We start from the raw sequence: 21838 nt of genomic DNA, 5'->3' as shown, positions 1-21838 counted from the left end.
CAGTTTTAGCCGCGCGGATCACTAGTGGTCCGCTCTGGTTGCTTGATCTAAGTATTTTTATAGTTACTGGATCTCAGACCCCAAAGCGCGTCAACTCATGGGACAACGCTAGGAGAAGGAGGTTTTGATGTCACATTTCATTTATGACAGCAACAAAAACTCTAAGGCTATTTAATAGGGTAGCAACTAACACGTTTTTTTCATAAGAACATCCAAAATTTTTGAAGTCTTCTGATGTTAACTTTTTCAGATTTAAGCCTAAAAATGTTCTTAACATGTTCTTAATTTTGCCATTTTGTGGGTATTTTTATTCGTTTTTATAAAAAATCGGGTCGTTTAGAGTCTGCAAAGCCTTAAAATGTTTTTAACTTGTTCTTAACATTTTGGCCATCGAAGCCTCATGTTCATTATATAGTTTGTTCTTATATAAAAAACGTGTAAGACGCCTAACAAATTCGTCCTCCTTGTAGATACTACCTGCGGTTTTGTAGAGGTTTTTGAACAACAGGTTTTTGACGTTAAAGAATTCAGTCTGCAGAAAAGCTAAGAGGCGTGGCCCTCGTATCCCCCTCCTTTACCAGACGCGAGATTTTAATTTCGTTTTCAATATCCAAGGCAAACTCCTGAATTAACTATTTTTGACAACTTGAAGGCTGCGTTCGATGGATCAAAACAATGATACTTTTGATTTTCTCGATATGGTTTGTGATGTGTTTGCTGTATGTCATGTTAACATCCAGAGTGACTCCTAAATCCTTCAAGTCCATCTTGGTTTCGATAGGAGAGCCAGTGTCTGAGAGGTAACTTGAGTGTTCTTTCAGTTCTTCATTTTTTCCGTATTTAAGATGGTTGACAACGTTGGTGTTTGACGTGTTTTTTGTTTGTTTTTTCATCCCAGGGAGGCTCTTTTATTACAGTTATTTGCAAGTATCAAGGGTCTCTTTCCCAGCTTTCACGCCTTCTGCTAAGGGTTAATAAATCTCTTTAAAAGACTCACGAAAATCATGAACTTATGAAATTATTCATTAATGATTTTTTACAAGTAACCAGGTTGTTAAGAATCGAGGATTCAAATTTTTCACTATATCGTAAAGTTAAAGCTTTTTAGATAATCGGCAAAAGATAGCTATTGTCCAAATAAACATAAATATGGTATGATCAGGAGTGGTCGGCCAATGCGAATCTCCCAGAAAATGAGCTAGAATGCTAAGCAAGCCAAAGACTGTCCCAAAAATTGGAGTTACTTGTGTAAAAAATGTGTAATGATTTTCAACTATAATTTTAAAGCCCCAAAGGGTAAAAGAATCTTCAAACTTTTTCAAGCAAGAAAAACTGACTTCTGACTTAGGTTGCTTTTGGAATGACCAATTTATGTAATCTACCTGTTTTCTTTGTTTTCGAGCGAAATATTCTAGCGATAGAATCTTACTTTCAATTTGGTGTTTGTTTGTGTGAAAACCACGCGTTTTATCTCCCTAAGGATGCTAAAAACATACCCTTTGCTGAGCTAATTATCCCTGGGTTAGAAGTATAAGGTCCTAGGTGGAAGGATACAAGAAAAATAATTTTTTTTTCATTTCTTCTGCCTGCAGAATTTGACTGTCCAATAATAAAGATTAATATATGATAATATACATTCTAAACACTACACATTTAATATTAATTAAATAAATTGTATATTGATACCCAGTTGGCACACAAAATTGTATCAAAGTCAATTTAATGTTCACAACGTCCATATAACGTTAGATGAACGTCAAAACAACGTCTTGTGTTAGCTGGGCATGTGAAATACCTTTAATGAATACCTTTTAGAGGTTTCCTTTTCGAACCTTCCTAAAGTGCACGTGTAAGTGTAAGTGTAAAAGTGTAAAAGCTAACGATATTATGCCCAAAAAGGCTCCACTTTATAGGCCTATTTGGGCCGCACGTACGGTCGTTTTTTAATCAAGTGCTCCCCCCCGGATGGATAAATATTTCCGTGGACGGTTTTCTTTAAAAAATTTAAAATCTTTGCATGAAAAAGATTTCCAGAACCGTTCCTTATTTCACTGTGTCAATTAGTAGACTTTGGTAAACCATACCGTTGTATTTCGCAGCAGCCTACGCTTTTTGGCTCTAACTATGTTCACTTTCCAAACTTCTTTACCAAGGCAATTTCATTCTTTTTAATGAGAATTCTTATACCTTTACATAGATGATCGCATTAAGCGTGAAACTGGCTGTGGTGTGTTTTTAAATTTGTAACAAATTGAAATAAGGAAATCTTTATAAACACTATTCCCGCGTTCCTGTGTCTAAGGAAAGACAGACAATTGCTAATCTACAATATTCGTAGCCAACAACAAATGATTAGCTTCTACAAACATACGTATTTACAAAATCAACTAATTATAAATCATTTCCACAATATTAATGAGTTTAGATTTTCAGTAATTAATTTACTAATTAATTTACCAATGTATAATATTAGGCCTAAATCTTTTTCAAGGCTTCCTAAACAAATCAGAAAATTTCAAATTCGAAAGGTTCTTAAAGGGGAAAACATGGTAGGGGAAAATTGATGAAACCTTTAGGAAAGTGACGAATTTTCCCCGACAAAAATCTATTCTGGAATTTTACGCGACTAAAAAATTTCCCCCACTAAATTTTCTTTTATTCGTGATATGCATCACTGCAATGTCTTCTAACATTACAACATGGACACAACAGCTGATTGGTTGTACGTGACGTAAAATATTAATCAATACGTCACTTTCAACCAACAAGATGTTTTGGTCCGTGGAAGACATTACAATGGTGCATATCATGGAATAACGTATTTAAAAAATTTAAATTATTGGTCTTTTGTGTCTATTGTGTCATATGCACATGCGTGTACTCGTTACCATTCTTCTTGGGCCATCAACTGCCGTTTGATTTGGTAAAGTGTGCGAAGTAAATCCAATTCACTTTCACTTTCTTCCTCCCCTGTTGTTATGACGTCACGTTTCGCATCATCGTCGTTCCCATCACAGACATCGAAACATTTATTTCGTTTTTGCATACACTGAAAAAACAAATGTGAAGAATTTGTTTAAAACACAGAAGTTTCTTCATAATCCTTTCAATCACAGACATCAAAAATGTATTTCGTTTTTGCATACACCGAAAGAAGGTTTGAAAAAGGGTTTGGAAGATGAATATTTTTACATAATAGGTTAGAAAGTTTGAAACCACAGTCGAGGGGGGGGCCCTAAAGCTCCCTTTTCTCTAGCTATCTACCCGAAGGTAGGAAAGTGAACCACCCCTTTCCCAAGATTTCTCCACTAACCTCTCGAATTTGTCTCTTTAGCTGCTGAGCATCAAGCAGAGAGCCACTAATACCCAGAGTGGAGTCCACTCTTCTTTAAAACTGAAGACTTGTGTTACTGCCTCATCCTACCATCTCAAGTATGAGTTGGGGCGTGTATATTTTTTAGATGCACAAATCCCAAATTTGAGTTCAATGGCACCTAATCTCAGGGATTCCTTTATGGATTTTTTCCTCAAGGTTTCAGGATCCAGACATAATCGTAATCAGTGGCGTGGTGGGAAAATTTCTCTGGGGTGGCCAAGGCAAATATGGCGGCCTTTTTAAAGACTTTTTGTTTTTGGCGCCCCTCTCTATACGCTCATTATGAACACAAAAAAGAAAGTGTGCGAGCGAAGCGAGCCAGAAAATGTTGAGTTTTTGAGGTGATGAGGGGCGCCATTTTTGTTTTTTCATTTATCAATCTTTCGATATGGGCGCCTGAAAAATCCTTCTTAACGTCCCTTATTTTTGGGCGCCCCTTCTCAAAAGGGCTCCGCTGGGGGGGGCCTGGCCCCCTGCCCCCCTGCCACCAAGCCATTGATCGTAATCAATGTAAGAACATAATCAATGAAAGAAAATGTTTTGTCATTTTTGAGAAATTAGGGAAAAACTACGTAATGACGTCATAATTGACGACAAATTTAGGTCCTTTGGAGATGTCATAAGTAAGTTGGCGGATGAAGATTATTTTGTCCCAAAAACGATATTGAATATGAGAAAAAAAACTTGTTTTCAGGGCCTGAATAAAAAACATTTTGAGATTGAACATAATAATTCAGATTTTGCGGCGATTGGATAATAAGGTGGATAAAAAAAAGATTAATTTTGGCGGAAACTTAATTTTGCGGATTTCAGCAACATCCGAAAAATCTGAGAAAAAAGTTTTCTGCCCAAATTTCCTCCCATAAAGTAGTAATATAACAGGCAGGGATAGCTTCAAATTAGCCTATCATCTCGGAATATCAGCTGATTAGCCTATCATAGGCTATTTAGCCTATTTCATACAGGCTAATTAGCCCATAATGAAGAAAAATTAGATTTTTGAGCCAAATACTAATAGTCGCATCTTTTTTTCACTAAAAACAAATCTTATATGTTTCAAAGAACATTCTCCACTTAAAAATCTTTTGTGTTCAGCTCCCAGAAAAGATGTATTTAAAAAAAACTAGCTGATAGGCTAAATAACTGATAATAGGCTAATTTTCTGATCTTGTACCGTGTGCAAAAAAAAAAAAAAACAAATTTAACAAATTTTTCCGCGAAAAATGTCGAAGTTTTTATACTGCGCATGCTCGGCGCATGCGCAGTCAGAAAAAATTGAATATCTCCTATTCTGGAGCTGATTAAGGGATGATATTTGGAATATACATTAATTGAGTGATTAGAGATTAATCTGAGGATTTATAGAATGCGACTATTAGTATTTGGCTCAAAAATCTAATTTTTCTTCATTATGGGCTAATTAGCCTGTATGAAATAGGCTAAATAGCCTATGATAGGCTAATCAGCCTATGATAGGCTAATTTGAAGTTATCCCTGCCTGTATAAGTAAATAACCTTATAGGAAGAAATTTCGATGGAAAATTCTTTAGAAAATAAGTAAGCAAAGAAAAGAAAATAATAAAATGAATAACAAACCTCAAATTGTTCTTGAAGGTTCGTTCCACAGTTTAGAAAATTGGTTTTACACACTGATAAACATTGCTCATGTTGGATGATTTTGTTCCTGTTGATGGACGCTGCATTAATGTCTGTTGATAGTATTAGACATGTCAATGCGATGGTAATGGAGACAGTTTTCATCATTTGTGAAGCTGTTGTTGAAGTCATCTTTGGTGAAAAATGTTCTTGCTTGTTCTATGAGGATCTATAAGAAACAAAACTTTCTTGTATACAGCGTGTTCCAAAAAGGCGGATAAATGTTTAGGTTAAGTCAAATTTTCATAAATTATGTCAAATTTTATGACTTCTATATTAAATATTTCAATCTCAAAAAGCTATTCAGGCATTGAATACCCATTGACTGAGCAGAGAATTTTAATCTTATTTCAAGTCCAGATTAGATTCCATTATTTAAACTGGGCTTACAACGTACTCTTTATATGGGAATTTTATACATGTTACGCATCTCCTATGTAAAAACATATCCGGAGGTGATACGCACAGCCTATAAAATCATATAAGTGCATATAAAGTTTTTAAAACATTGACTTCCAAGCCAGAAGGGCTAGACTCGAGAGTCTCTGGATGGGAAATGAAGCCACTTATTTCCCATCCAGAACACCCGCGCGTGGTTTTTACGCAAACGCTGGACTGAAAGTAAAATCTATCGCTAGATTTAAAAGAATTCATTCCTCAAAAACAAAGAAACCACTAGATATAATTCGTCGTCATGATTGCCGCGTTCTAGGTGCGTTCTAGATAAAAAATAATAGATCTTATCGGAGTTTTTGATTTTTCTAAAAAAGCGATGCATTGTGGAATTGTTTCGGGGGTACATAGAAATCTCTCAGGAATCCCTCGATGGAATTCTATTGTAATACCCCCGAAACAATCCCACAATGCAGCGCTGTTTTAGAAAAATTAAAAACTCCGATAAGGTCTAAGTATTGGCTTCACATTTCCATGCCTGGGATAGGTTAGAAAACTGAATGAGGGCTCTAGCTTTAGGAAATAAATTTATATTAAAGATATCTGAATTTTCTCACCTTCTCGATCAATCAACCAATCACTGAGACGACGAAAATTTAAAAAGGTCCAATCAGCTTTCAGAATTGACAAACTGATATCAAGCGAGTGTACTCAATTAAGATATATCTCAAATTTTCTTCCGAAGAACATTACGAAAAACACAAAATAACACCCCTTTGCGAAAATAAACCAGCTTCTTTTCAAAACTGAATATTACAATAATTTAGAAAATTAAGGAAATTCAAGGTACTGTTGTTCGAGAGAAAGTTTGGAGGGACCAGCCTTTAACTCTTTGCTCTCAAATATATTCTGGAACATGATACTTTCTCCGACCATATCTTATATACTCGAAAAAATTAATGACGTAACTGTTTAGTATAAAAATCAGGATGTTTCAATTAAAGACTAATTTTTAAGTTAACTCCGCTGTTCAAAAATTTTTCTTTTGAAACTTTAGAATCAAATTTATGCCCAGTCTCTTTACCACTAGCAACGTACATCTGACGAACACCCAACGTACATTTAGCGTACACCTAACGTACATTTAACGAAAACCTAACGTCCATTTAACGTACATCAACCGTACATCAAGCATACATTCGACGTTCACCCAACGTACACCCAACGTACATCTAACGTACATCTAACGTACATCTAACGTACATCTAACGTACACCCAACGTACATTTAGCGTTCAAAAACCTATGATTCGGCTTCCTTTTCACTATCTAACTTTGAATCTTATCGATAAGACAACAAATACTAATTATAAACACACTCGTTTTCGGGGATTGGTGGGTCCAACCGAAATATCTTTAGCTTTACGCCCAAGAGAAGTTGAACCCGACAGAGGATGCAACACATCAAAGCCAAACTATCATTCCTTTCCGATGGGAAATTGGCTCGTTCCTTTAGAGCTTTAGCGTGGGCGGCCACCAACCGTCATCGGAATATCAGATAACAAAAATTCGGGATTTTTTAGAAAACTGTCTCTCCAATTGTCACTTTTTCGCTGACTTTGTTTCTCTAGAGTTAATTTTCCTAAATATAAAGTCTGTATAATATAAGGGTCTGTTTTATACCAAACATTCTCCAACTCTTGAACCCCTCGGATGAAATCCTGCTCTCGTTACTTTGCTACACGGTATACACCTTTTTGATCGTTGCCACCGATTGCCGCGCGGGTAATCTTTTTTGTCCGCTTTATCCCACTAAAACCGTCCCAGCTCTTTTTTCGCACTTTTAGAAAATACAATAGAAAAATGCGTCAAAATAGGATTGGGACGGTTTTAGTGGAATAAAGCGGACAAAAAATGCCCGCGCGACTACGTTCTAAAAGGTGTATTAGATAAATAATGGTCAACGGTACCGTGAATAGCACGCACAGGTCAAAATCATATATTGACGCTGTGTCGACGAATCGAGATTCTATTCAGCGCGCAATCAACGAAGACAAAAGTAACCATGACGACCATCCAAGATCTTGGATGAGGTTCAAAGCTGATATTTTTATTCCCGTCGTTGAAAACACAAAGTCATCAATGCTTTGTAAAAAGAGCAGTGATAGAGAATTATAACATAAAGTCTGTCTATTATTTCGATTCAATTAAAGTGACATTTCCATAATTAAAAGTTTAGGAATTACTGTTATACATTTGGGGATCATGTAAAAGATTTCTTTTGAAATAAACTGATTTCAACTACACTTGGAGGTTTCTGGGGAACTCGTAAATTAGTAAACTGCATACTGATACAGTCTGCAAGACATTAATATGGTAATATTTGCTCTTCATCTTTGATTTTTTCTACAGTGATTAGATTGACACATGCGCGATAAAATTTCTATTCTTTGTCTTCAGAGGTTAATATATTTTTTGAAAACTTAACCTCTGATACTCAGGGTAGGTCAACGGTGGTCAAAAAATTTACGAGTGCTGGTAATCCCGGCTAGCACGGGTCGGTTGAAAACCTTAGGTATTCAATTTTGCACCCAGATTTGGCTATCTATTTCGGTACTGGAAAAATGGCGAATCAAAATATTTAAATTTTCACTTACGGGGGAATTTTAGATTGAGAAATCCAAAAACTATCAATGAATTTACTTTTTGTTGACGTTATTTTCCAGTTGGGAATTTCTAGAGCTTTTTGATGGTCTCTCGTTTATTTTCAAAGCGCTTTTCATTCTCTGAAAACTTAACCTCTGATACTCAGGGTAGAGGTTGTCTATGTGGAAGAAAAGGCTCGATTCGAAATTGGAAAGGTAATTAAAGGGATCATCTTTCATTTCCAACACAAAATCCCTCTTAAAAAGGGATAATATTTTCTTAATAATCTGCATCAATAAAAGTTAAAGATAAGGTGCTTCGTTCTTGTTAATTAGAAAAAACATCCCCCTATTATTTTCAATGTCAATGATGAATGAAAAATTTGAAGATTACACACTCTTTATATAAGAATATTTTTTAAAAACACGCGGCTGAAAATGTACCTCAGATTTCAGAAATTACTTAGAAAGTACAGTTGACGCTCTCTAATTCGACGTTCTACTATTCGATAGGCTCCCTTATTCGATGAAATTTAAAGTCCCCGTCAACAGAAAACTCTCATAAACGACGCTCCCTTACTCGATAAGCTCCCTTATTCGATGAAAATCCTATTCCCCTTGAAGATCGAGTTAGAGAGCGTCAACTGTATTGATTTTAATAGATTATTTTAAGTTCTTAAGTAAAAAGAAGCTTAATAGTTTGGATGTAAGCAAACAACTGGAAATCATCAAAACAAAATGGCGACAGCGTGAACAGAAATCACAGATGAAAATCAGGAAAAGATCAGCCAGTGATTGAAAATGTCCTCACTTATCATGCATGGAAGAAGAGAAAGGTCAGTCGAAGAATGGAGGTACCAATTCAAGATTATTGTTTGCTATATTTCACTTTCTGATTGGAAATAAATAAAGCGAGCAAAATTTTCAGTGTTCTTTTTTATAATAGGAACATCATGAGAACGATTTCAAAAAATTAAGTACAGCCCAGTCTGAGATCTGAGCTCTGAGCCAAAATTTACTAGTTCTTATAGAAAATCGTGTACAGACACAGAAGTATGATTTCCAGCTCACAAGTTTATAGGAAGAATGTTAAAAACTTGAAAAATAAATTAAAAAACAGGAAGGACTTTTCACAGCTATAAAATAATCACCTAAATAATTATTTTTCTTATAAGAAAAAACTATATAAGAACACCTAAAATATCAGAAATATTAATTAAGAACAAATTAAGAAAAGACTTTATAGACTATATCCATTTTCTCTAAAAATACTCACAAAAAATGCTCATAAAATGGTTAAACGAACGTTTTAACCCTTTAAGTGCCACAGTCCTTTTTTCTAAGTTTTTTAAGAAAATCGCTAGTTCAAACTTTAAAGGCTTATATCTCCGGATCTAGAAGGAGTTAGAAGCTCGTTTATAAATTATAGTTCGTTTGATAGCTCAATTCCAGCTGGCACACAACATTGTTTCAACGTTTATCTAATGTTCATAACGTCCATATAACGTTAGATGAACGTTGAAACAACGTTGTGTGCCGGCTGGGATTGCTAAAAATAAAGTATGAAATTTGATCTTTAGCAAGAGACCTGAAAATGGTCAATAGTGTAGACAGGAGGGACGAAAAATTTGTGCAAGAGAGCAGATTTTTATGACACAGTAATTATCTATTCATATTTTAAAAATATGATTAACTGTGTATCATAAAATTCTGCTCTCCTATACAAATTTTACGCCCCTATTGTCCATTTGACCATTAAGACCATATGTTCTTATATGAGGCCCCCAGCGGTTTGCATGATGGCGTGATTGGAACTTTTTCCTTGCGTGATGGCGTGATAGGGCAAAAATCCGAGGCGTGATGCGTGATTTGGGCTATATTTCGCTATTTTTTGCGTGATGACAAATTTTAGCGATTTTCGTGATGCGTGATGGAGAATTTTTTTTTGCGTGATGGCATGATTAGAGGTGCCGCTGGGCTGGGGGGGGGGCTTTTATATAGTTTGTTCTTATAGAAAACGTGTATCTTCTTATCTTTATGTCAAGCTGTGGACAACTCACTTCCCCATCCATGATGTGCAAATATTAAAAAAAATGATATCAAATTTTGAAATCTAAAAGATTAATATCAAATTTTGAAATCTAAAAAATTGATATCAAATTTTGAAATCTATTCTTTTAGTTCATTTATTTCATCATATATGACCCAATGAATAAAATGTATTAATCGTTAATAAATATGTTTAGACTTCTGCTTGTATCCTCTAGCGAAAAGAATTTCTTACTCAGGTGAGTTAAGGAAAGTCCAAAACCTATTTCCCGATTTTTTCCACCGCTTCCCATTGTTCCTTAACTCTCGTATATAGCTCAAAAGAAGGAGGATTTCGGAAAGTGCTGGGCCGAAAATTTAAATCAAGCAAATCTCAAGATATCGGCCAAAAACTGATTTTGACGTTAGGAAATACGTCGAAAAAAACACGTCAAAAAGACAAGTTAAATGACGTCGTTTTTTTAAACAGCGATAACTTCGATTCTATTACTACAATTAAGACCAAATTTCGACTGGGCATGTTGATTGTTGATTTTGAAATAATGCATGAAAAAAAATTGAAATTTTTTGATGACGTCATCATTATTTGACGTATTTTAGTTTTTAACGACAGTAAATGACGTCATCTAAAAATTTTGAAAATTTCTCAACAAATATTTTAGAATCGTTAATCTACGTCTCCAGTCAAAGTTTGGTGTTGATTGCATTAATAGACTTGAAGTTATCGCTGTTTTCAATAATGACGTCATTTGAATCTTACTTATGACGTGTTTTTTCGATGTATTTCATAACGTCAAAATCAGTTTTTGGTTGATATCTTGAGATTGGCTTGATTTAAATTTTCGGCCCAGCACTTTCCCAAATCCTCTTCTTTTGAGCTATATACGAGAGTTAAGGAACAATGGGAAGCGGTGGAAAAATCGGGAAATTGGTTTTGGACTTTCCTTAACTCACCTGAGTACGCACGGTAAACCTCTGAAGGCACGTGAAAATTATACATCTGAGGAAAATAGTCCTCCCACGGAAAATTCTAAAACAAGAATCTTATTGTGCGCCGGAAAGTTAAAAACTGATACGGCGCCCTATTTATAAACACAATCACGCAACTTTGTTGTCGTTCCTAGTGCTTTTAGACGAACGTGGTCCTTACGATTTTGAGATTGCATATTCGTCAGATTGTTATGTTTTCACACTTCAGTGTGGTGTGCAGAAAACATTCACAATCTGATCTCAGGCTATAGCGACGAGAAAGCCAATTTAACAACGCTTTAAAGTACGATACTGAATAAAATCTAAGGCTTTAAACATTATCCACTCACAGTGCAACACAGACCTTGTACTCACAGTGCAACACAGACCTTGTACTCGCAGTGCAACACAGACCTTGCACTCACAGTGCAACACAGACCTTGCACTCACAGTGCAACACAGACCTTGTACTCACAGTGCAACACAGACCTTGTACTCGCAGTGCAACACAGACCTTGTACTCCACAGTGCAAACACAGACCTTGCACTCACAGTGCAAACACAGACCTTGTACTCACAGTGCAACACAGACCTTGTACTCACAGTGCAACACAGACCTTGCACTCACAGTGCAACACAGACCTTGTACTCACAGTGCAACACAGACCTTGTACTCACAGTGCAACACAGACCTTGTACTCACAGTGCAACACAGACCTTGTACTCACAGTGCAACACAGACCTTGTACTCACAGTGCAACACAGTACCTCACAGTGAACACAGACCTTGTACTCACAGTGCAACACAGACCTTGTGTCACAGTGCAACACAGACCTTGCACTCACAGTGCAACACAGACCTTGCACTCACAGTGCAACACAGACCTTGCACTCACAGTGCAACACAGACCTTGCACTCACAGTGCAACACAGACCTTGCACTCACAGTGCAACACAGACTTGTAGCACAGTCAACACACCTTGCACTCACAGTGCAACACAGACCTTGTATTCACAGTGCAACACAGACCTTGTACTCACAGTGCAACACAGACCTTGTACTCACAGTGCAACACAGACCTTGTACTCACAGTGCAACACAGACCTTGCACTCACAGTGCAACACAGACCTTGTACTCACAGTGCAACACAGACCTTGTACTCACAGTGCAACACAGACCTTGTACAGTCACAGTGGACTCACACACACAGACCTGCACAGTGCACAGTGCAACACAGACCTCGCACTCACAGTGCAACACAGACCTTGTACTCACAGTGCAACACAGACCTTGCACTCACAGTGCAACACAGACCTTGCACTCACAGTGCATTTACATTAGTTTAAATGTATAATTTCATAGCAATGAAATCTGTTTGAAAACGAGGACAACAATATATTTATGCATCTCGAGAAGAGTGTATTCCCTTCCTTACAAAGGAAGAATTTCATTTGAAAATTTTCATACGAACAAGATAATTCACTACCGTACAGTGCAAGTACAGGTAAAAACATACCCGCACATCAGTGCAGCACTGGCCAAAACATACCTTTACGGTGCACATGCTGAACCTTGAAAAACCGACCCTTAAGTGGGGACAAGCTGGAGTTTTTATAAGCTCTTATTTGATTTGGTTGGTCGTTAACCAGTAATAAAACAATTTTGTTACTTGTTCTAAAGAACGCGTCATCTCTATCACTTCAAATGACCAATTAGTGAAGTATCTTGTAAAAACTCCAGCTCATCCCCTTAAGTGCTGCACTTCTGGTAAGTCATTTACCTTAAGTGCCCTTCCCCCCTCGGGAATTTACCTAGTCATAAAAATGCGGTTCTTAGTCTATTCTCTTAAACTGTTAACAGGAGAGCAAGACCACACCCTATGCATCCTTTCTCATATAACGTTATGGAGCGAATCTATCATAAATATTTTTTTTAATGTCCTATCTTTCATGCGGTGATATAAAGACTTCCCCCAAGTGATTACACATTAAGTAATTGCTTTTTGCGAGATTTCTAATCTAAATCAATCCCGGGCTACTCGATTTCGAAACGACGGTATGTGCCGCGCAAAATCTGCCTTTCAAAATCGTACCCTTACAGTGCAGTTCAATATGGCTGAAAAGGTACCCTTTCAGTGCATTTCTCTTGATTTACCCAACCCTTATAGTGCACTATATTTTTCAGCTGTAAATCTGCGTGTAAAAAAGGCTTGGGAAGTTTTCTGTCTCAAAGAAAAACTGAGAAAATTATTCTTGTCAGATGTAATTATCAGACAATAGAAACTTTTTCAAACAAAGGAGAAGTAAAAACCTTTCCTTTTATCAACTTTTGAATTTGTTTTAAAATTCGACCCTTGCATTGCAATCTCAAAGAAACACACCCTTGCAGTGCATTTTGGGATGCTGAAAAACCCCACCCTTAAGCCCGGCACATGACGTAGGCCAGATCATATGAGTGCCCCCCCCCCCGGGAAATTAATCAAACACACAGACGCACAAAAATCTGTGCCAAGTCTTCCCTGGCGACGAAACCAGTATAATTTCACTTAAAAATTACTTGAAATGAAATGTTACTTGAGATAGAAATTTCTTTTTTAATCGGAAAAATACAAATAATTCAAATAATCAAATAAAAAATAATTCCTATATCATAAATCCCTATGAAAAATTACATAACCTCGTTCCCAGGGACTGGTGCTCACTTTTTTTATAACTTTGATGGACATCCTATATATAAAAAGGCAAATCGTCGTAGAGACGAGGTTAGATTAAAAATACTCTAAATTTCGTTTTATTTTGTAAAATAACACATTTTAGATCTAAAAATATTACTATGTGGATGAAAAATGAAATTAAGAAAAAATTTTATAAAACAAGATATCTATCAGTCCTTAAGAGCTACTTAGACTACACAATATATTGACGAACAATATTCAACAATATGGTTTGCGGACCGTAATGTACGAAGTAAACAACATGTGTACTATTATAAAAAGGAATTTTCTTTCTATAAACAATCCCCTTTATTGTTGGAATATTCGAGAATATTGCGAATCGAATTGACAATGTATTGCGAACATTTTTTCAATATATTGCCGGTATTCAGCAATATATCGTCATTATATTGCCTGACAATATAATTGTGTAGTGTATATAGCCCTTTACGACAACATTTTTAAGCGAATCGGATCTTTAAACGGTAATTTCGACGTCGTTATGGTATTGTTCATCTTGGCTATTTGCTTTCAAGGAAACTTTGAAATCATAACAAGCCAAAACAGTTGATCCATTACTTAGGGTCACTTTAGCTTCGTAATCGCCCTGGTAAGGAAAGAAATCAATGTAAATCTTCATTCAACACAATCATGAATTTTGCCCTTATGTATTACAATGAAAATGGCATGGTGGTGAGTTTGAGTCTCGCCGGATCCGTTGGTTTTTCAACAGTTCTGGTGGCTGGTCAGAAGAGAAACTGTACTCACTTCATCATTTAACACAAGTCCTTTTAAAATACGACCATGGGTCACAGACCCGATGGAATCTAAAAACTCATCCCTGGAGCTTGTTAAGGTTGGAATATCAAAGTGAAATTTCATCCTCTATTTTGAAAACGACACTAAAAGATTACTCAATGTCACTTTAGCTTCGTAATTGCCTTGGTAAAAAAATTAAATCAATAAAAATATTTATTTAACACAAGTTTAAGATGCGACCATGGGTCACAGACCCGATGGAATCTAAAAACTCATCCCTAGAGCTTATTAAGGTGGAAATATTAAAGGGAAATTTTATCCTCTCCTTTAAAAACACACTGAAAAGTTACTTAGTGTCACTTCAGTTTCATAATCGCCCTGGTAAGGAATGAAATCAGCAGAGATAAATAGAAACTAAAAACTCATCCCGTAAAATCTGTGACAGTTATTTTACCAAAAACCCACAGTCAAATTAACCCTTAGACGGCGAAAACCGTAGATTTAAGGTCTGAAAAGTCGATTTTACCTTTCGGCCACATCTCCTGATTACTTCATCTTAAGGGGTATAAACCAAATGCTTTTAGAAAGAATATGAAAAGAGCTTTCAAATGGTACCAAAATCTTTGTATAACTCTCAAGTTCAAGCAAGGTGCGCCATTTGAAAGTTAATTTATTTTGAAAAGAATTGCTTAAAATTTTGGCTATTATCAAAAGTGGTGCGCTGCAAAAGGGTTAAATTCTCGCAAAAAAACAGGGCTTTTAAAAGCGATGCTAAGCTTTTACAAGTTTATGGGTCCATAATAGCTTAATAGTAATTCTCCATCGAACAGATACAAATACAGGCATTGCAAAATTATATCAATGCAGTCAAAAAATGTGATTACTCAAAAAAGTTCCTCAATCCTCTTTGAAAATATTTGTGATTTTTTAGAAGGGTTCTCCCAAAGTCTCTCAAATCGCACAGGTTTTTTTTATTATTGTAAGTGTGACGACTGCAACGTTTTGGAAATATTACCAGGGTTAAATGTTACTTCTATGAATAGAGTATACTTCTTTCAAACCTTTCAGGAAATAAATCACTAAAATCACCAACAAAATATTTTGGAAACAAGCTAAAGATCCCTTGTGACGTAATATATGAAACTCCCTTGCATAGGCCATTTCACAGTTGCAAAGCGTAATGGGTGATCAGAACCACCACGCGCTAATGACGATATACTATTGGTCCAAAGTTTTAAAAAGTTTTGAAGATTTTTGCGTCAAGCCGAAGGGAAGCCGTTATGGAGGCGCAATCAATCCTGATTACCCATGATCCATTTCGACTATGAAAATCGGTGTCCACTTTCGCGCGACATGAGCGAAAACTTTTTGACGTTTTTGTAAGGTCATTGGTCGGTTGAAAAATGAAGCAAATTCCATTGGTCGAAATTGACGTATCGGATGAAAAAAGTAGAACTTCCTTCAACTTTTTTTTTTGTTCACGTGAAATTTCATGACGTAATCTTTTCTTCAGGCAAAAAAGATTAAGAAAAAAACTGTCGTCCATTTCGCGTGAAAATGGAGACCGGTCTTTACAACTTACATTTTCGGCAAATGATGGTAATGGAAGCTTTGGTAATGCAATAACAGTTCCAGCAGGTACGTTGAACTCTTTTGCAGGGAATGGACAATGGCATTTGAACCCCATGTCTATCAATTGTTGGGGACATTCGATTTTAGCCAATAAAGAACAGACATCGTTGTAAGTGCTATAAAAGGTGAAAAACATTTATGAATGGAATCTTTATGATGAAATATCTGCAAGAATCTTTAAATTAATTAACAAGATCTTGACAAGAATCTTGCAAAGTTCTGTAAAAGTTTCTTGATAAGATCTTGGTAAGCTCTTGTAAAGATTTTCTACCAAGGATGGCGGTGGTAATAGGCTACACAAATCCCCTCTGATGTGTTTCGATGTAGGGGATTCGTGTCATGTATAAAACCCCCGTCCGAGAGTTACCCCCGTCTTTATTATTTTGAGGGGTTATATTGCCATTGCAAACACTCCACCGCAGACGATCATTATGGTAGAACTAGAACATGCGAGCTTTCGAATCGCTTCTCGACTCGCTTGCAACAGGTTACCTTATCGGCCAAAACTTAGGGCCGACTAAAAATTTGGGCCGACTAAAATTAAGGTCAACTAAAAATTTGGGCCAAATTAAAAGTTTATAATTAAGCTTTCCTTATTTCCCAGTATTTTAAGCTTTTTCCTATTTTCCATCTGCTTGTAAATTTAGAAATGGTCCAAGTTTTTAATCGGTCATAATCATTAGTCGGCCTTTAATGACTGAATTTTGACGCAGTGACTGAAATCAGGGCCGACTAATAATTAAGGCTGACTAAAATTAGGGTCGACTTAGTTTTGGCCAATAAGGTACTTGCAAATTTAGGGTACCTACCAGACGGAAATTTTATACACGATGCGCATCCCCTATTATCAAAATCAATTTCGGGGTTAGAAGTAGCCGTAGTCGAGTGATGGATAGTGGAAGTATATACACCCCCCTTCTCACAGACCCGGTAGGTTTTTTTAGTCAGTGGGGGTAAAAATAACGGATCAAAAGTCAATGGGGATTGATATTCCCATGTTTTTTATGGCTGGGGGTTTGAATTCCATTGTTTTCAAGCCAGAAAATCCAGTGGGGATAGAAAAGCGACTACAAGTGATGTAGCACCGTTTCTCGTCAGGCAAAGATTTTTAATGGTTTACTACGATGTTAATACAATGGTTTCTTTGGCACTTCCAAAAAAACTCTGATCAAAGATAGCAGATATATAGCTTTGTTTAGGGTTTATAAATTTCAGTGCATGTAGGGTTGATAGGTCTATATAACTTTGGAAATGAAGTTTTCATACCATGATCCGAGATTATCAACGCATGGAATTTCAACAAAGACACCAAAGATTTTGCGTTTAAGAACAAGAGCGGCAGATGTAATGTCGGTGATCTCGGTACTGATCGCAGCATCTAACCCGATGGTTACGTTTCCTGGGATGGTGATTGGATCTGGAGAAATGCTCAATGATTTGATGTTCAAGTCAGAGCCTTCAGCTGAAACGATGATAAAAAATGGTTTTTAGCATCACTGTAGAAAATCAGTAAAGTAAGTAGATAAATAAATACAGATGGCGCTTTCTAATTTGACGCTTTCTAATTCGACGTTCTACTATTCGATAGGCTCTCTGATTCGATGAAATTTTAATAGGTCCCCGTCAACAAGAAACTCTCATAAACTACGTTCTTCTATTTGATATGCTCCATTATTGGATAACATTTAAAGTCAACGTCAACAAGAAACTCTCATAAATTACGCTTTACTATTCAATACGCTCCCTTATTTGATGAAAATCCAATTCCCCTTGAAGAACGAATTAGAGAGCGTCAACTGTAAGTTTCGACCGCAGTCAAGGATGACCTGAAGGCTTCCTTTAGCTGTCTACCCAGAGGTAGGTGGGGACGTCAATCCTTATCCTAGATTGCTCCACATACTCTTGATCCATCCTTTCATTGCTGAGCAACAAACAGAAAGGCATCAAGTACCTTTTTTTGTACTAAATACGTCGACCCGGCCGAGGATTGAACCAACCACCTTGCTCACATTTATACACCCCCTTCTCACAGACCCGGTGGGATCTTTTGAGCCAGTGGGGGTAAAAATAACGGGCTAAAAATCGATGGGGATTGATGTCCTATCGTATGTTATTTCATAGCTGGGGATTTGAAATCCATTGTTTTCAAGCCATAAAATACAGTGGATGGAAAAAATAGCACAAAATTTTTCACTATTTTTCATTGGGGACAAAAATTAGAGTATAATTTTCCACCGGGACGATATTTCGGTCAATTTTGTTAATGGGAAGGGTTCCCAGTGGGTCTGCGAGAAGGGGGTGTATTTATCATAGTTGTTCTGTTTGGGGGTGAGAGCCCCCCCCCCTCCTCAAAGAGGTAAGCAATTTGTTATGGTGGTTTTGCTTGGGTTGCTTATGCAGTTAAAGCTCTCAAGATTCAAGACTTTTCCTTTATTATAAAAATCAACATTTTCTTACCACAGTTAGAATAACTGAAACCCAAGTTGTTGCTTCTTTGAATTTTAGATGATTTGACTAATTTGATCATTGGGATTCGCTCCACCTCAACTCTCTAAAAAAAACATCAAAATTTGAGTTATTATTCTTGGCATTTTCAAAGCTGACCTCTTTAAAAGACAGAACATGTCGAAGAAGGATATTGGAAGGCTAAAAACAAACTAGTCTGTCCAATAAGCCTTTTTGCCATTGATGTCATTTTATATGCAAGCAAAACCATTTTTCACACAGTTGGCCCGGTACGATATCACGCGGGAAAAGGGAGCGTTGGAAGAAGCGGGCGTATTTTAACGAGCACCCGCCGCCCTTATGTTCCAGTTCGCTGGCATGATTGATTAAACCGACTAGTTTAGTTTTCTCGTGACGATTTTTTCTCGCAACAGACGTTCACCTGCGACTCTGACCAAACATCTCCCAAATCGAAAATTCCCCGACAGTCTTTTCCCCGAAACCAGACATTTCCCCAGGAAAAGGACGTTTAATTAAGATCCTTATTAAGGTACTGAAATAAAAAAACCTTTCCAATCTTCAGCCAGCTATTCCACGCAGAAAGAGAAGCTGAAAATCCCGAAAAACTCAGTGAAATGCTACCTGTTAAATGCTACCCGTCGGTTGTTTATTACCCTTAAAAGTGCACCCCGGGTATCCAAAACGACGACCATAGATAAATAAAACAAATCTAACTTACTTGTGGTGCAGCAAAGCAAACAGCCACCAGGGCTGCCAAAACAAAAGCAATCTTCATTTTTTGTATGGTGATAAGTTATATTGCTCAAAAACCAACAACCTTCTTTTTCTACTTGCGATTTGATAAGAAAAGAAAGCTTTTTGGCTTTTACAGAACTGTTTTTAGTTTTACACTTAACCGTTGACAGCTTACCTTGTAACAAAGTAACATAAAAGTCACTTATAACATAAAACAAAGTTTAAGAAATGAAACCAACCATATAATGTGTCATCACATGATTATAAATCATTAACCATCTACAAAGGAGAGCGTCAACACTCAGTTTTTTCCTTATATATGGAAATAAAAAATCTCCACCGTATGTGTTTTTTAAAATGTCATATGATTTGATATAAATGCATGTTGATGCTCGAAAATGTTGATATCGTTACCTCCTATACGTTTTCTTATATAAGAACATCCAAAAATTTTGAAGCCTTTACATGTTTCTTAACTTTTGAGTTTTAAGCACAAAAGCTCTTAAACGTGTTTTTATTTTCACTATTTTTGTCCATTTTCCTAAAAATTTGGGGTTTTCAAGTCAGCGAAAGCCTTAAAATTAACTTACTTTTAAAATTTAGCCATCGAATCCTTATGTTCTTATATATCTTTTTCTTATAAAAAAACCTATTGAAGTCTCATTTTTTCAAATGTGTGTTTATTTATAATACGATTTCTAAATGTTTTCATAAGATACTTATGTGGGAGTGTATGTGCTTTCATCCCATGTCAGTTTATTTTTCTGTCACAGTTACGAGGGTATTTTAGAAGCCCTGGGGCCCTGTCAGATATGAATTTTTGGTAAAATGGTGATCCTGTCAGATAGACATCTTGAAAATAGTAGATTTGGGACCCTGTCAGATACCTTCAAAGCCTAAAAAAGGAACCCTGACCAGCGACACGTCCCGTACCGAATTTCGCATAAATCCCCCTTGGGTACTAGGTTTGCGAGATGACGGGTGTGTGCTGCCGGATTTTGGCGGTTGGGCCCTTAGAGAGACTAAGGCTGACCCTTAGAGGGATATTGAAATAAAGGAAAAACCCGAATTTCTATAAAATTATATGACCCTTATCGGGAATATTTTGCTCCGAATTTCGGCCTTTAGAGGGTCAAGAAATGGGGTTTTGGGTTTTGTTTACAACACTTAAGAGGACTGGAACTAGATTTTGTGATTTTACCACCCTTTATACATTTTAGTGGGATTTTGAAAATCAAAGGGCGGCACAAACCCGCAACCCCCTTTTGCCTAAGTGACCCCCCGGGTTTAGAAGAAGGTAGACTGGCACGCCAGTCAGGCTGGAACGGTATCAAGCGGGAAAAGTGAGTAAGGTAATCGTAAATTATCAATTTTTCGTCTTGACAGGGTTACCATTTTACCAAAAATTCATATCTGACAGGGTCAACTTTTCGAACTCTAGCGGCACGTCCCCGTCGGCTGTCAAGGTTAGAGCCCCCGCCCGGGCTCCAAAACAACAACACAAGGAGAATATTTCTTGTCAAAACCGTTATTAAAATTTTTTTTACTTTGTTTAAAAGAGACGTTCATAAAATGTTTCATTTCACAACACAATTGATATTTTAATTTCAAGTTTATTGTGTTTCTGCAGAAGAAGCAACCGGCAATGGCCTTTTTTTTGAATATCTGCTGTTTGCCCATAGCTAACCTAGATTTTCAGATCTGTTGTTCTGAATACTTTGGAATCCTTACTCTTAGAAATATCTATGTACTGCTTCCTTAACATGTCAAACAAAATTTAAGACCCCTTCTCCTATACATATTTAAATCTGTTGTTCAGCTAAAATCTACTTTCTCTTTCTAGAGAAAGTGTATTCAATCTGTACCTAGCCAAAACGGGTTTTTTTGCAAAAGTTGATGACATCAGCAAAGAATTTCAAATATTTTTTTCGTGGATCGCTTCCTTTTATTGATATTATAAAGCTTTGGTAAAACTTTGAAATCAAAAGCTTTCTTCTAATAGAAGTTATTCAAATTCTTATTTCTGTGACGTCGAAAAATTAGGGTTTTTCGAAATTTTTTGATTTTTCAGCAAGTAAGACCATGCCCCATCTTATTTTCTATATCGAAATGCTTCGAAAAAACCACACACACGACGTTTTTTTGATGTTTATCTAACGTTCACAACGTCCATATAACGTCAAATGAACGTTAAAACAACGTTGTGTGCCAGCTGGGGCTGTACCGCATGCTGGCTCACTTCGTTGAAAATTTATCTGTTAGTGTTATAACCCTTCGACCCTTTTCCCTAACCTAGAAAATATGATGTCACGTCGTCATCTAAGAAATATTATTTGGTGATACATGGTGATATCCTTCATCAACAATCTCTTTTCCTGTAAACACAAACAGCAGATAATTTCATAGGCTGCGTTTAGACCAGCCTGGCATTTGTAATTGCTTGC

At 36.6% G+C, this 21838-nt stretch overlaps 1 protein-coding gene and 1 long non-coding RNA gene across 2 annotated transcripts; both read right to left on the bottom strand.

The window, feature by feature from the left end:
• Window positions 1-2970: 2970 nt before the first annotated feature.
• Window positions 2971-6323, bottom strand: LOC136817169 (uncharacterized). The gene is made up of 3 exons (XR_010848042.1): window positions 6043-6323; window positions 4973-5201; window positions 2971-3049 (listed from the first exon to the last, which is right to left on the bottom strand). It is a non-coding gene; the product is annotated as an uncharacterized lncRNA (long non-coding RNA).
• Window positions 6324-13658: 7335 nt separating this feature from the next.
• LOC136817140 (ganglioside GM2 activator-like) lies at window positions 13659-19623 on the bottom strand. The gene is made up of 5 exons (XM_067073475.1): window positions 19378-19623; window positions 18651-18744; window positions 17460-17655; window positions 16144-16309; window positions 13659-14409 (listed from the first exon to the last, which is right to left on the bottom strand). Exons 1-5 carry the CDS (start codon window positions 19432-19434, stop codon window positions 14281-14283), a joined length of 642 nt encoding a protein of 213 aa, XP_066929576.1. The 5' UTR covers window positions 19435-19623; the 3' UTR covers window positions 13659-14280.
• Between the last annotated feature and the right edge of the window lie 2215 nt (window positions 19624-21838).

The sequence above is a fragment of the Clytia hemisphaerica genome, unplaced genomic scaffold, assembly GCF_902728285.1.
Source record: "Clytia hemisphaerica strain Z4C2 unplaced genomic scaffold, Clytia hemisphaerica genome assembly, whole genome shotgun sequence".
NCBI lineage: Eukaryota > Metazoa > Cnidaria > Hydrozoa > Leptothecata > Clytiidae > Clytia > Clytia hemisphaerica.
Note: the sequence above shows the minus strand (reverse complement) of the source record. Positions and strands in the feature narration are given on the sequence as shown.